This window comes from Hyaena hyaena, unplaced genomic scaffold (genome assembly GCF_003009895.1).
Source record: "Hyaena hyaena isolate Hyena2069 unplaced genomic scaffold, ASM300989v1 scaffold_1142, whole genome shotgun sequence".
Classification (NCBI taxonomy): Eukaryota; Metazoa; Chordata; class Mammalia; order Carnivora; family Hyaenidae; genus Hyaena; species Hyaena hyaena.
The window spans coordinates 367,458-384,475 of record NW_024081776.1 but is presented as its reverse complement, the minus strand read 5'-3'; the positions used below and the strand labels follow the sequence as shown (position 1 = coordinate 384,475).

The 17,018-nt window shown below is 41.4% G+C and overlaps 1 protein-coding gene across 3 annotated transcripts in view; it reads right to left on the bottom strand.

Moving 5' to 3' along the window:
- LOC120224258 (sodium/calcium exchanger 1) overlaps nucleotides 1–17,018 on the bottom strand; it is a 317,659-nt gene that overhangs the window by 23,401 nt on the left and 277,240 nt on the right. For all 3 annotated transcript variants that reach the window (XM_039222495.1, XM_039222493.1, XM_039222494.1), the window contains one exon: nucleotides 6,682–6,957. In XM_039222495.1, coding sequence (XP_039078426.1) covers nucleotides 6,682–6,957 — 276 coding nt within the window. The remainder of the gene's footprint in view (nucleotides 1–6,681; nucleotides 6,958–17,018) is intronic.

Below are 17,018 nucleotides of genomic sequence, written 5' to 3'. Positions count from 1 at the left end.
ATAGAAATAGGCCTTTACCATTTCTGTAATTTCCTGAAGCATGTACTCCACTAGGTGTTTTCTGTGCCAAAGGAATAATGATCATGCCTGACCTCAAAATGCTTGAACATAATCCTACTGTGGCATGCTTTAAAAGTTGGAAATACTAAATTGAAGCAAAGAGAGAAGTAATTTCCCACAAAGTATAAGATATGTGAGAAAGTATGGAATGCTTACTCTAAAAATAAATCCATATAAAAAATCCACATAAAAAAATAGAGTGGTTGAATACCAGATTATAATGAGAGACACAATTTGTCATCAATTGACACTTGGACTGAATATGAGCAAATCATTTATTTATTCTCTTTGGGCCTTAATTTCATAATGTAACTGATGATATTTGTGCTCTCTTTACGCGATAAAGGGACTTAAACAGAGACACCGCTGTCTATACAACCTGTCTGACTATATTAGTTATGTTAGGATCCCCTGGGAAATAAAGCAGTGGGATTTTATAAATTGTAATGTCTTTGGTACTCAAGTGTACTCTACAATATTGTAGTTTTCAGAGTTTTTAGAGGTTAGGAAGCTAAAAACCAAAACATGTTAACCATGCATAATTTTTTTTTTTTTTTTTTTTTTTTTTTTGCTGCAATGTTTTCTAGCACAATGCCAAAGAGGTAAAAAATAAATTCATTTTTAAAGAAGGATTGGGTCTCAGGGACAAAAAAATCTCAGAGGAGACAAAAATCACTTCCTATCACTTAACAATATGATCTAAATAAAATAATAGATAATGTAAATACAGTGTGCATGCCTAGCACACAGTGCAGTGGTAAAGTTTTAAAAGTTTCCATCCCTGATCATAATACTTCTCCTATTCATTCTCATTTTCTGATGGTTTCTATTCTTTTTGACATTTTGAGAGTTGATGTCAGTGTAGAGAATGATGATTTCCTGGATTTATAGCAATTTTTGGTAAGCAAAGTGCTCTGAGATCCATATTACTTAATCCTCTCATCAGTTCTGCTTAAATTGCCATGTATCATCGGGGCACCTGGGTGGCTGAGTCAATTAAGCATCTGACTTCGGCTCAGGTCATTATCTTGTGGTCTATGAGTTCGAGCCCTGTGTTGGGCTCTGTGCTGACAGCGTGGGGCCTGGAGCCTGCTTCGGATTCTGTGTCTCCCTCTCTCTCTGCCCCTCCCCTGCTCATGTTCTGTCTCTCTTGCTCTCAGAAATAAATAAAACATAAAAAGTTTTAAAAAATTAAAAAAAAATACTATATATCATCATGCCTGTTTTACAGGCAGGAAAACCAAGGCTGAGTCAAACAATTGATTCTAGTCACACAATGAGTAATGGTCAGAAGTCCAGCTTCCTGCGTTCAGTTCTAAAGCTCTACTCCTATAGTTCTAAAGCTCTTTACCTCCTTGGTGCATATTCATGACATTGCAGCAAGCAAACATAGTGAACAGCTAGTAGAACTAGTTTTTTTTATAAAATTCTTCCTATGGTATTTAGAAATCTGGAAGTAATGTAACTTAAAAATAGCATACATTTTCCCTAAAATAAGGTTTTATTTTTTTAAAAAAGGTTCTATATACAGAATGGGAAACATGCCTAAGATCATCTCTTTTCTTTCTCTTCACGATTTAAAATGTCTACAGTGAAATAATTCCTACTTGACAAAACTCAAAGGGTATTCAAAACCCTGGGAGTGAACAGCAAAGTCTAACAATGCCAAAGGCTGAGAAGCAGTCTTAGAACACCCATTATGGGAAGATACAGGGGGCAGTAGGCCAGCTTCAGGCACAAGCCTAATCAAGATGTATGGAGCACGACCAAGGCAGACTGAGTGAGGTAAAAATATTCCCAACTCATTAACATCTAAGAGTTTTGTCTGTAAGGAAGAATGCTTGCTTCTCCTTGATTCCAACAGGAGCAAGAGATGAACATGTGTGTTTGGAATGTGATACAGAAGCTGGAATGTCTTGACCCAGTATACCCAATTTCATCCAAGTAAATAATTGTAAGCTGAAAGAGTGTGTGCTACAAGTAGTGCCTAGGACAAAAATGGCTGAGTTCTAAACTTTTTGCATTAATTCCTCTTGAATTTTGAGCCTGCTTTCCATAGAAACAATCTGATGTAACCTAGTTATGGTCCCCAGTCAGGCTATCGAAAAATGCCTAATTAGTACTACACAAAATATACCTAAAGTTTTAAAAGTATTGGCCTGAGTTCTGGATCTGAAAAACAGGGATGATAGCAGAGAAAAGAATAAACAAAGAGACAAAAGTATCTTGCTCCTCATCATACTTCCCATCATAGCCAGATTACGAAAGAGGAGACTCAGTGCTCTCAAGTTACCCTTGCCCTTCCTACAATAATCTACCCAGATATAGTCTTCAAGAATAAGCCACGCTATAAAAGTATCTACTGCTCAATTTCCTCGATCATAACTTTCTTACTTGTTTCTAGAAGATGTTAAGAAGAAAGCCATATGATTTAAATAATTCACACTAACGTGTAAATGACTGATTTGTCCATTCATTTATAGATACAATACATTCACATACACATCCAAACACATGGGCACATGTAATTGCATTACTTATGTGTTAGCTAGGCATTTTTTTAGAAGCCAAATATATGAGAGAGAATGAAACATTGAAAGGGCAAGGTTTTTGCTCCCATAAAGCCTACGTTTCAGTGGGGAGAGGCAGACAACAACATTCAAAAATAAATCCAGGAAGTAATAAAGACCCTACAGAAAATAGCGTGATAGAACACAAAAGAATTGGTTGAGCCACTTTGCATTGTGTGGTTAGGAAAGGTCTCTTTGAGGAAGTGACATTTAAGATGAACTATAATTGAAGACAAAGAACCAGTCTTGGGTGAATGAAGGGGAAGAGCATTTTAGACGGCTAGTGCAACCTTGAGAAAGGAATGAACTTGGTGTGTGGAAGACAATAAAAAGGCCAGTGGGGCTGAAGAACAAGGAAGAAAACAGAATGGAAAGACAGGCAAGGGCCAAGTCACACAGGCCTTTGTAAACCGGGGGGATACTTTTGAAGTTTATCATAAGTGAAGTAGGAAGCCCTTGGAAGATGGTAAGCAGAAATGGGGTCTGATTTACATCTTATAACAATCCCTCGAAGAAGCATGGAGACAGGAAGCTCTTGCAGGAGTCGCAGAGAATGGCGTGCCTGGACTTGGCTGTCGAGAACTAAGTGGGTCCCATCATGATCTACCTTCGTGGTGAGATCTGAAGGACCTAGGGGATGGCTTGGCTGTGGGCATGAGGAAAAAGGAATCAAGGACACTGGGTAGATGATGATACTGTTTTCCTGAACAAAGATAAGATCTGGAAGGAGTAGGTAGGTTTGGTTGAAGGATAAGGTAGTAGGGCTGTGGAAATAAAGCTCTTCTACTCTGGACACTGTGATCTGGAGCCTCAAATTCCACATCCAGCATCAATATAGGGAGGGCAGTTGGCACATGAATCTAGAACTCCAGAAAGTGGAGACTTGAGACACACATTTGGTAATCATTGGCATGTTGGTGGCATTTAAGCCATGGAGACTGGTGTGATGGGCCAGGGAGTGAGCCCAGGTGGGGAAGACAGGAGGGCGGGAGACTAGGCTCTGCTTATTCCAACATTTAGAAGTGGAAGGAGGCTTTTCAGGAAGCCCCTCTTCTCCGGAGAAGTAGCTCTCCAAAAGGTGATTCAAGAAAAGAAGGCCCTTGCTCTGCTAACAGGGGTGAGTCTTTAAGGTCATCTCGGCATAGCTAAGGCTGAGGGGGAGTGAAGACCCTCAGAGGTCCTCCTCTGCCAGTAGGTTAGAATGAGCATTTGATACTGGTGGTATAAGGAAGAAGCTCTTTTCCCCATAGATTTTGAAAAATACGATAACAATATGATAAAAATTTTAAATGAGCTATTTAAGATATTTAATCCTGCCTTAACGCGGGCCATCACAAGCTGAGAATTCAAGGGTCTCACCTGCCAAGAGGCAGCACAACATCAAACACTAGCCGGGAGCTCTTCTACTTTAGGAAAAGTGTCAAGACATCAGCCTAGAGAAAAAGCTGCGTCAGAGGACCAAGGCCGATGAATAGTAAGCTTTCAGTGGAAAAATTTAAAAAAAAACTAGTCTCCTCTATTCTTCTACCTGTAGCAACTGGGCTTCGTCATCTGGGAACAGTAGCATCATTTTTCCCCCCCCGAGGAATCAGAAGCTATAATAAGGCACTTCTCTGAATCATCAGGGTTGAAGAATCAAGTCAGAAATACTATGTTTGTTCAGCATCTCGTTCAATTTGCACAGCTTTTTTGGCGGGGGGATGTCTGTTTATATAAATATGATTATGAGATTACCTGTGAACACATTGTGTGGGGAGCAAGCTGCACAGCTAATATTGCAGCAAATTACAGGGATTCTCCTGATACCAGAGCAAAGAAATCTGTTTCCCGATGGGAAGAATTTTTGGCGGTGAAGAGAAACCATTTTGACAGCTAATGATTCTCTTGGATTCTCCCGAGCAGGCTTTCTTACCTCTTGATGCCCCTACCTGGGTTCTGAGCCAGTTTTAAGTGGCAAGTCAATGGACTCCTCCAAACACTGAGGCTTAGTGTCATCCACATTTCACATTAACAGAAATGGTATGGCTTAATGATACGGTATGGCTGCCACACTTTTCAAAAGAGTTTAAAACCAGAGAGTCACACAGCCACTTTGGAAGACTGGTATATAGGAAAAGGAGCCAGTTTTGAGGTATTGAAATGAGAAGGTGGGAGATTTTTTAAAATACATATTTTTAGGAATAAGGATTTGACTTAGTAAAATCATTGCTTTTGATCCATTCGAAACAAGAGATGCATTGGGTAGGCCCACCTGCTGACTTTGCAGTGAGAGAAGCTGATTTTGAGTAACACTGATGGGAGACCTAAGTTTTGCTTCCATTATCCTAATTTGTGCATATTCTCCTCAAGGGTTAAAGCCAGGGCCAGCGGTGTGTGCTAACCTGAGCACCAGCCTTAGAGAGAGTAGATCCCAGAACAGTTTCCTATAGTAACGTGAGATAGAGCAATGGATAGCTATGATGTTTAGATCCTTTTGGTATACATGTTCTCTAAACAAAACAACTCAATATGAATATTTTAAGGTTTTCCCCTGCTTGCTAAATTTCTGGTTATTTGGGGGAAAATAAAGATCAAAATTGGAACTTCTAGACACGGCTGGGGCTGAGAGGGAGTCTGCTCCTCTCTGAGGATCAGCAGTCAGCTGGAAGACTTGGCATAGTCCTGCTCACTAAGGCATGAGTGAGAGTACCCTCTAAATCCTCTGGCGCCTCCGTCACCTGAACATTTGGGAGTTCATCAGGACTCCCAAATGATCCATCAGTTGGATAGTACCATGTGTCATACAGCTCACCAGTATAAATCTAGACCGTTTATTCCTGGTTACTCAAGGATAAACTGTCCAAATATACTGTCAGATCATCCTCAGCTATTCATAAATAACTAATAACAAAAACTGCTGTTTTAATCAAATTCCTTCCATGTTTCAAATGTTTTACTAGATGCATAATTTATAGGTATTTTCTCCAGTCCTTCCCACAATTCTGCAAGTTAAATAGGACCACCCCTATTTTGCAAAAAAGGCTCAGAGACTTATCCCCAGTCACTGAGATGATGAATGTTGGTGTGGAGAACAATAACTAGTGACTTCCAGTGAGGAGATATATACATGATTTAACCCGCACTTGTTTGTGGACTCAAAACCCAAAGCCAGGGTTAGCTGTTTATCTGCCAAGAAGTAACTAGTGCTGGGGCCTGGATCCTGAACTTCAGTTGCAAGAGGCTCTGGTGGGCACCAGAATCACCTGTGAACTGAAAACACACACGTCTGGGCCTTTCTTCCAGATCTTCTGATTGCACAGGTTGATGGTGGGTTCAGGGTATTTGCAATTTTTAAACAAGCCCCCAGGTAATTTTGATGCTCACCGAAGTTTGAAAATTACTGCTGTCAATGCCATGTTTGGGAGGAGGATTTCTTAGACGTCAGAGCAAATATAATGAGCTACAGTTGCAGGTGGGAAGAAAAATTAGGCTCATAAGGTATGTACTAAGGGACAAAACATGGAGCTGGCCTGCTCGCTTTGGCCAGAATTACTTTTTCCCTGTCCTGATCAATATCTACTTTTTTTTTTTTTTTTGTAAATTTACTCCCATTAACATTTGGGTCCAGAGAATAGTGTATCAGGTTTTCAGTAGGTATTTATCTCAGGTACCCAACCATACAGTTCCATGGAAATTATCCAAACGTTAGTGAATATCTAAAAGACAAATTTTGTGCTTGAAGATGATTCTGTAATTTTGTATTTTTGAAAGCACTAATTGTAACAGGAAGTTGATCTATGGATCTATCCATCAAACCAGCGTGCGCTCTCCACACAGGCCAGGCAGTCCCTCTGGGAATGCTTTCCTGTCATCATGATGATACTGGCCAGTGTTCTAACCTTGAAAAATGCCATGACAGTCTTCTGGCAGTGACATTATTTATATCTCTGGGCTCTTGTCTTTCACAGGCCTGGTTTGTTATCACAGTCCTTGAAACTGTGAGAAAGAAAAGGTCAGGAAGGCAAATGGGCTTCCACATCTAGGGGAAATCATATGTGAATACAGTCTTTACCTGGTACCGAAGTTCCAAGTGCAACGAACACTACCGCAGTGACAGAATCTTTCAGGCCAATGGTGCATCCGAAGTGGGAAGCCAGGTCTCCAATGAAAGCTGTCAGTAGGCCGATCATGAGGATGGAGACAATGAAACAGGCCCAGCCATTCCAGTATTCTGTAGGGGGGACGAAGGCGAAGAGGACTTTCCAGAACACAGTCAGGAAATGCATCACGTAATCGAAACAGGAGGGTAGCTTCTCCTCCCCACATTCATCGTCGTCGTCATCTTCCCCTGGAGAGAGGAATGAAGCACATTTCATCACAACCTGCACTAATTGGGGTCTTCCTCTCTCCACCTGCCTCCTTCCTAGGCCTGTCTGAGCAACCAGGAGGTCATTGGAGGTGACTGAAGCTGAGGGTTTTCTCAGAGTCGATTATAATTAATTAGTTACCAGACTACTGACATACCCCCCTCACTGTGGTTCACTGGTCACTGGCAAATACTTATGCCCCCACCTAGTTCTGGTTACATGCTATCAACACACGCTTTCTACTGTCCTATCACCTTCAGAGAAATGAAAAGGATTTCTTTCAAAAGACTGGGAAGCCCTGTGCCGGGCTCAGAGAGAAGCTTCTTTTGATGAAGGGTAACTATGACAGAACTCTATTGCCAAGGCTCTTTTCTTCCAGCTTGGGGGCTGGCTCCAGAGATCTGTGGTGAAATAATGACTACGGGACAGTGTTCAGGGCCCTCAATCACAGTGCTGATTTCTTCAGCTTCATCTCTTGCAATAAAACTTGGAACTCAAACTTCATCGTAGCCAAATGGGATTTTCTGCATTTGTTTTCAAACCATACGTACTGTCTCCAGCTTTTGTCCTTTAGAACTACATGTGTTTGGCATGTCCTGATCCCTCCCTCCCTCTCCTTTCCCACTCGCCCTTTAAAACTCACTTCCTTTGTGAAACGTCTGATGGCCCCCCATTGCCCTCCAGCCAGTGCTTCCATAGCCCCCTGATACTTGCGACACTAGATCCGTGGTTCTCAAACTGTGGTCCCTCGGCCAGCAAAATCGCCATCACCAGAGAACTTGTTAGAAAGGCAAATTCCTGGCCTCACGAAATCAGAAACTAGAGGACTGGGGGTGGAATGGAAGGGGGTGGCACAGGTGATTATGATGCACACTCAAGAACCTTTCTCTGTGCAGACTATCCATTTGCTTTCTTTTTTGATGGACTGTGAGCCCGTTGAGGGCAGGAGTTTATTCATTTTTGTGTCCCTAGTGTTTGGTCCCATCTCCAGCATGTGGGATAAGGTGGCTAAGTGCTTGTTAAATGAAATAATGCATGTACAAATGTCCACTGACTTTATGTAACTACTTAATTGCATAATACGTACACATACGGCACAATTCTGCCAGTTACATCCTACAATCAATACATAAATACACCACACTTATTATTTAAAGGAACCAGGAAATCAATAAAAGCATTCTAAAACAGACTTCATTTGTAATGGGATACAGCCCCCATTCACCTATTTTAAGACTGGGACATTGGGGCGCCTGGGTGGCTTAGTTGGTTAAGCGTCCGACTTTCGCTTAGGTCATGATCTCACGTTTCGTGGGTTCGAGCCCCGCGTCGGGCTCTGTGCTGACTGCCAGCTCAGAGCCTGGAGCCTGTTTCAGTCTGTGACTCCCTCTCTCTCTGACCCTCCCCTGCTCACGCTGTCTCTCTCTCTCTCTCCTAGAAATAAATAAAACATTAAAAAAATTTAAAAAAAAAAAAGACTGGGACACTGAAGGTCAACTCTTCTTGAAGTGGTGGCCAATATAATTTCACGTGGGAAGAACTCCTTGAAGACTTTCTTCACTCCCAACCCCCACACATCTTGTCATCAAAGATCCTCCTTTCCTTTGGCCATCTAATGCCACTGGCAGCAGCAAGTGAGTCTGTCAGACTTTCCAGCTGACTGTATGACCTGAGATACCAGGATGGACAAATGCATGTGCTCTCCGTGAGGCACTCCAGTGGTGAAGCCATCTGGTGCAGATCGTTCCTGGGAAAATCCTTAAAGCAGAGGAGCTTTGAGGGAAAAGTGTGTCTCACAAAATGCGAGAAGAAAAAAAGTCTCTGTTTGTCACCTGTTCTCTCACAGAAGAGAGACGAGGCAATGGCTTGCTCTCTCTTCAGTGAGCACATGGTCAGCATCATCATGCAAACAAACTTGGGGGACCTGTGGAGAAAACAGACTCCCCTTGGAGGCTTTGGACCATCACCAACAAAGTGTTGGCAGGAAGCCTCCAGCAGATGAATGGAATCACCTTTGGAGACTAAGTAGGTAGGGAATTCAAGTCAACCAGCTGGTTGTAAAATGTGTGACTGACTAGAGTAAGATAGCATTGTTACCATGTTAAAGTCACTGAAGGAGGCCCAAAGGGCAGTTCAAATGCTTTGGTAATCTATGTAATCCAATCAGAACCTAAACCAGATCAATTTCGATAAATACAGTCGTGTCTGAGAAAACAAAAATTTATTTATTTTATGTTTTATGTATTATTGAGACAGAGAGAAAAAGAGCACGAGCAGGGGAGGGGCAGAGAGAGAGGGAGACCCAGAATCTGCAGCAGGCTCCAGGCTCTGAGCTGTCAGCACAGACCCCGACGGGGGGCTCGAACTCACGAACTGTGAGATCATGACTTGAGCCGAAGTCCAATGCTTAACTGACTGAGCCATCCAGGCACCCCGAAAACAAAATTTTAGAGCAACCAATCACAAGCCTCCACCTAGCTGTTACCAAATAAGGCAACCACTTCAGCTATGGCCAATCAAATAATTTCCTTGCTTTGCTTCCACCTCTGCTCTATAAAGGCCTTTCCCCTAGCTCCTGTTGGCAGAGTGCCCCTAAACCACTTTGGGTTGGCTTTGCCTGATTTGAATACATATATGCTCAAACTCTTGAAAGTTTTAATGTGCCTCAGTTTATCTTTTAACACCCATCTCCTTCAGTGTTATGTTGTACACTTATTGCATATATCTTGCACTTTTTTTCAGTATCTTGCCTGAAAGCCGGAGATGATTTTAAATAAAAGCACTTGTTATGGGCTGAATTATCTCCCCCAGATTCTTATGGTGAAGCCCTAAGCTCAGAATGTGACTATATTTGGAAATAGGGCCTTTAAGAGATGACTAAGTTAAAATGAGGCTGTTCGGGTGCCCTCATCTAATCTGATCAGACTGGTATCCTTATAAGAAGAGGATGTTGGGACACACACCAGGGATGCGTGTGTATAAAGGCAGGACCGTGTGAAGTCACAGCAAGAAGGCAGCCCTTCTCCCCAGTCAAGGAGAGAAGCCCCAGGAGAAGGCAAACCTGCCAACACTTTGGTCTTGGACATTTATCTTCCAGAACTGTGAGAAAGAAAAATCTGTTGTTTAAGTTCCCCAGGCTGTGGTCTTTTGTTACAGCAGCCCTGGCAAACTAATACAGTCCCTCCAGAACCCTCCTGGGTCATGATGTTGATATTCAAGCATAACCACTCAGTGTTTCTACTACCCATTCCTTTCTTATTTGCTTATCCATTTCTTCTTTTTTCCTCTAACCTTTCTTCCCATTTCTCTTTCACCCTATCCTTTGGGTCCAGGAAGAACTCACTGTGAGAGCAGCCATTGTTAGAGCTTATTGGAGAGAAAGAGGAAGAAGAGAACCCTGTTAATTCCTCGACTCCTCTTCTCCCTAACTCCCCATCCCAAAGATGGGATAGTCGCAAAAATACCCCCCATGGAAGCTCAGGAAAAGCTCTAGACTTTTGGTTATATTTATTTTGTGTATGATCTTTGTAAGCTAATATATTCTATATTTTTGGACATTTTGTAATTTCATAGGATATATGATTAAAGCAGCTTGGAAAACATGGATTTTAATTTTAAAAATGTTATTCTGCCTCTAATTCTATAAAATTACTTAATTTGAGGTGTCTAAGACTCATTGTGAAGAATAAGAAAGCAAATAGTGAAGCTTCTCCGAAGAAATGACACGTATAAATTGAGAGTAGACATTATATTTGCCTTCAGGATGGGATAATAACACCTTTCCCATGAGGGATGTGCAGGGGAATAATTAGATCATCTCTTCAAAGTGAGAATATTTCAAGATAATGATTATCATGGTAGTTCTCATTATTTTCCTGCACTTGGGATTGTACTGTGTTTCCCTGTCATTATTTAATTGATTAGCCAACATGTTAGGTCCTAAGGTTACTTTCTAGGCTTTTAGAAACAAAATTTAATCTTGCCCTCTGGAATGATCTTCATGATCTATAAGTGTGCAATGCAAAATAAGTGTGTGTGTATGAGAGAGATAGAGAGGGCAGAGAAGTTTCCTTCTGTAGGCTTCCAGCATTACAAGGTATCTGTAATAAATATATGAAAAGAAAGAGAGTGTGAATAAGGAGCAGAGAGAGAGAAAGAGTCCCAAATAGGCTCTGCACTGTGAATGCAGAGCCCAGTGCAGGGCTTGAACCCATAACTATGAGATCATGACCTGAACCGAAGTCAGACGCTTAACTGACTGAGCCACCCAGGCACCCTTGTGTCTGAAATATTTTAACACGTAAGTCTGGAATGGGAGGGCCCATCTGTTTTATTGCATTTCAAAGTAGAAGTGCCTTCCCATCTTTTTTCCTAGGATCACACTGCTCTTTATAAATTTTAATCTCCAACTCAGATGCCATTTAAATCTTAAAAATGACCACTGACTGCCATGTATGATTCACAAGGAAAGAGAAGGAAAAAGAAATGATGTTTCTCCATCACCCTCAGGACTAAAACTTTTGTCCCTGCAAAGAGCAGGGGAACATTAAAAATCAAAACCAAAAAACACCTGGCGCATCCTTTCTGTGACGGCAAACACGATAGTAATGTGCCAGTTCCGTATGTTTGCCAGCTTAGGCTTACCGGAGGCTACATACTTCTTTCCGATCCCTCCTCTGCATTAACAAAGAAACAGGCAGTTTGGTGGGTTTCCTTTTATAGGATCCCAGGCAATGGATCTTCTTATGTTAGAATCCTCCTTTGCAGCTTTATGGATTCCACTCATGGAAAGATAAGCTATATTCGACTAATCCTTCCCATGGCCCTTCAAATGGTTTCCTTGAGACCTGTTGGACTTCCTAAATATAACTACAAAAAGAGCCGCATCATTAAAACCACAGAGGAGAGAGCATCACTTCAGCTACTGACATAACAGAACTTGCACTGACTCTGCTCTGGGACATGAACACAAAGGCAGCATCAGCACAATTGATCATGAAAGGGAATCCTCACCTTGGCACCTGCAGATAACCCAGCATCTAATGTAGACCAGGTGTTAGAGTGCGTCCCTCCAGAGGCACCCAGGGTTTGGCCTCGGGGATGTTTGATCAACCAGAAAAAGAAGTCACCAGGATAGAGGGGACACCTAGGTCAGAAGACTTAAGACAATTTCTAGTTCTTATTGCTTCTTTGGGAGCAATGCTTGGCCTTCCTGAGCCTCAATTCCTCATCTGTCAAATGAGTTTCCTAACTCCCACATTCCAGTGGTAAGGACTGGAAGAGGAAATGTTAGTCTTTTGTGAAACTGTGAACCCCTTTTCAGACAGATGTGCCATATTCCTTCTCTATTGCTTGTCAGAAGGAAGATAGTAAATCAATATGATCTGAGCATCCTGATTTCACAGCATCTATATTGTGTTTAAATGAGTTGTTATCACCACAGCCTTCCTAAGTTGCTTGATTTTAAGAAAAGAAAAATGGAGGGAATGTGATAGAGTGTTTACTAAGTGACAGGCACTCAACTTTTTCACATATCTGATCTTATTGAATCCTTACAATAATGCTATAAGGTAAGCATTATTAATCCTCTTGTACATACAAAAACCTGAAGCTTAGAGGATTTAAGTGACTTTCTCAAATAATCACACAGTTGGTAAGTGGCTGAATTGGGATTTGATCTAACAGCCCAGGAAATATTTCACTACATGCGATGTCTTGTTGAAGCAAGTTGAGAAGTACAACTTTCAGGAATTTTGTAAAAGTTGTACTTCTCTTTTTAGGAATTTGAAAACACTGATGCACCATGTTTATATTGTAATTTGTTTTCTAGATATGGTTTACTTTCTAAAGCTGATACATTTTTGGTCACGTTAGCTGTATGATCTTTCTCAAGACTTTGGGGAACAACTAAAAATAGAAAACAATAAATAAAGAGAGGGCATAATGGTTGTGGCTATTTTAAAATTTCTACTTGACTGTAGTAAGTTCTTATGTCCATTTCTAGTTGTCAGAGATCAGCCATGCAGTTCTGAACCAAACACCCTGGTTTACATCTAGCTCTTCACTCAAGAATTTGGGAAACTGGCCTATGTTGTCACAAGTCTGTAATGGAAAGCAGTTTGAGGAATGTGTATTGCTATTAATTCTGGGGAAGGGTCTGACTTTCAATTACTTCTAGGTATTTACCTATCATTAGTCCATTTTTTTTTCTTTGCAAGAGTATCCTCCCACTAAGGGAATAATGAGAATGATCAGATGCGTTCCAGGAGTATGACTGAGTGGATAGAGGATGACATCTGCCAACCACACCACCATCCATATGACCTGCATCCCACAAATGTTACTCTGCAGCCCCATGTAATATAGAAACCAATAACTGTGAAGTTTGATCACTGTGTGGTTTTCTATATTCAACACACATTGTTTTGGGCCGAAGTTCTTTATGAAAGTTTATTCCTTTTTGTTTCCAAGTGGGATTGATTTGATTTGGTATCTCTCTAGTTTCTGAGCACAAAGATTTGTGCTCATTGGATTGAATGGGCTTTCTCCTCTATAGCTATCATTTTTTTTTTTTTGCAACCTGATATACAGAAATTATAAAAAGTTCTCTTCAGTTGTAGATTTCCAATTTTTTTTTTTTGCTTTCAAAGGTTCTGACAGAATCGTAAAGTGTTTAAGACAAAAGAAACCTTAGCAATCTCTGAAATCAACCCTCCTCATTTTAAGAGGAATAACTACAAACAGATTTGATTGAATTTTTTATTCTCTTGCTTTCCTGTATCTCTTCCCCAACTTCCCCCATTTGATACATAGGGCTTGAGTTAAACCCGATAGCTTTTACTGTCTTGCTCACTCAGGGCTCTAAAAACTTCTTTTTTCTCCAGTCCTCCCCCCACCCCACCTTTTTTTCACTTTTAACATTTATTCTTCTTTTTTTTTTTAATGTTTTATTTATTTCTGAGAGAGAGAGACAGACAGACAGATGGACAGACAGTGTGAGCAGGGGAGGGTCAGAGAGAGAGGGAGACACAGAATCTGAAACAGGCTCCAGGCTCTGAGCTAGCTGTCAGCACAGAGCCCGATGTGGGGCTTGAACCCACAAACCGTGAGATCACTACTGAGCTGAAGTTGGACGCTTAACTGACTGAGCCACTCAGGCGCCCCAACATTTATTCATTTTTGAGAGACAGAGCACCAGCAGGGGAGGGGAGGGGCAGAGAGAGAGAGGGTAGCACAGATCTGAAGCAGGCTCCAGGCTCTGAGCTGTCAGCACAGAGCCCGATGCAGGGCTTGAACTCACAAATTATGAGATCATGATCTGAGCCAAAGGTTGACACTTAACTAAGACACCCAGGCACCCCTCCATTTCCCCCTTTGTATATTATTTCTAGTGAGAAAACATTTATTCATCTCTTTCTACTCTTAACAGTTTCTTATATGCCAATAAATTCAGTGACCCAAAGATTCATTCCCAAACAAGAATTTGTCTTTTCTTCTGAATTTTGGAGAAGTGCTGTAAATATTTTCCTATAACCTAATATTGGGAAGTATTTACTTTATACATATTCTCTGATGACAAGTAGAAGATATCAGAAAAATTTCCACTAAGTATATTGCAAAATAATTCCTTACACTAAGATCTCAAAACACAATTTACTCAGATTGCTAGATCTGTGCATTGCCAAAGCACAGGAAAAAAATGCAAGTATTTGCTTTTATCCAATGAAACATGTGACTATTAGAAGATACCTGGACTTAAAGCATTGAGAGGGTTTCAGAGCTTGCTCAGGTCACCTTTCTGCTTAAGATGAATTCCTTTAAAATCTGTCTACTTTCAGATGGTCAGCTGTCCCATACTTGAGAGTCTTAGCTACTGGAGAGTTCATGATCCCACAACCCAAGGTTTAGTGGGCTCTGTGTTAGGTCACGTTCATTTGCCCAGGTGCCAGAGGCTCTTAGGCCACAGGTAATAGGTCCACTCTTACTCCATATGCTGTTCCTTCACGCAGTTGAAGCTGGCCACTGCCATGTCAACCTCAGTCCTTTCTCCAGGTTCCTTTGTTAAGCTGGCCATGCTCCTCTGAGCACTAAGTCCTCCTTCTGTTTTAGAATATGGTACATGGAGCTGAGTGTAACTTCAAGAGGCATCTAATCCACCGGCATTGAAGAAGGTCTTTTACCTTTGACATTCTGGATGCCATCCACTCTCACTAATGTACACATTGAACTTTTGGTAGCCATCTCAAACGCTGTCCTACAGAGAACTTATACCTCTACATCAACAACAACTCACTCTTTCAATGCCATTTTTAGGTCATGTCTCCCATTTCCCATATTAGTATAATTGATTTTGGGGGTCACAACTATACAATGTTTAATCTGTCCTTATTCTCTTTAAGAGACATGACTCCTTACTGTCTGTTCAGTCCAGTAAAATTATTCTGTTATTAGAATACCTGTGTCTTTGACATCATGCCAGCTCTTTCTAAGAACTTTCCTTCTTGAAGCTTTCTTCAAAATTTATTTGGATTGTGAAAACGTCCCTGGGAAGCTCGTTATCCTTCAGGAGAGTGTAAGGCTTGCTGTTGGTCTCTGGTCTGCCTTAGTCCCTGCAGGCAAAGGCCTGAGAGCAATCCTAGGGATATACTGAGAGGTCCTTGTTCATGAGCTGGTGGGGATTTGAATTAGTGTGGAGACTCGATGTCTAGAATAAAGTGTGCCTACACACCCACATCAAGTCCTAGAGACTTGACTGCTCTCTAATTTTTATTCTATGTCCCTAGATAAATAAATGCATTGGATATCAACGTCATTGTGCACAAAGTCTGAGTTCAAGATTGCTATAGATTTGTAACTTGGACTGCTGGCCTGTTCTGAGATGGAGAAAATATCTACATAGACCCTGTTAATTATCCCCAACCCCCAATTCCAAGCCAGAGACAGCTATGGGCCATTCTGCCCCCATAGGACCAGTGCTAGTTTCAGCCCATACTTGGGGGGCTAGGGACATGTGATGGGTCACCATGCTGGAAGGGACACAAGAAGGCAACTCACTCACTTTCAACCTTGTCTGGAATAAATGAACCCCTGGGTGAAAGAACAATCCTTACCAGCTTAGGCCATCATGGACCTTGTTAGGATGGTTGGCTCAAGAAATAGCTCCTTGGGGGCACCTTGGTGGCTCAGTCATTTAAGTGTCCAACTTTGGCTCAGGTCATGATCTCATGGTTTGTCAGTTCGAGCCCCACATCGGGCTCTGTACTGACAGGTCAGAGCCTGGAGCCTGCTTCAGATTCTGTGTTTCCCTCTCTCTCTGCCCCTTCCTGCTCACACTCTTTCTCTCTCTCAAAAATAATAAACATTAAAAAATATATCTCCTGTATCAGAAGTATTTCTCAGCAGATGTGGCCAGTGTCAAAACAAAAAATCCACTAAGGAGTTCTCGTTCCATGTAAGTCTGATTATTAGCAAAAGAAATCAGTTTAAAGCTGAAAACAGACTGTGTAGTTTCATCTCTTTATCTTTTTAAAGTTTCTTCATGTGAGCTGTTCCTAAATGATTGTAACTTGACATAATTAGTCATGTGTTTATGCCCCAAGCTTTGTCTTTGCAAAATAACTCCAAGTCAGGCTAAATATCTTGAAATTCAGTGTACTCTTACCCTTCATTGACTGTAGGATGAACAGAATTCCAGGCCTCTGCAGTAGGGAAGCATACTCCCTATACACTTGAGCACCTACGAAATAAACCTTCAACAAGTGGAATTGATACTCCGCAGGTGTGGATGCCTCCTGCTAGTTTAGATGGTTTAGTTATAGAGGGTGGATTGTGAGCACACCAGGTTCTAAGATTGGCCTGAGGGCCCTGATAACACTTCGTAAATAGCAGCAGCTGCGTCTGAATTAGCCTCCTAGAGTGTAGGAAGTTGAGCTTTGAAGGAACTGTTTGGGCAGCAATAACCCTGTAATTTTCAACAAACAGCTCAATGTTATGTCCTAGGAAAATGTTGAAATTTATATAAGGGTAGACATGTACCAAAGCC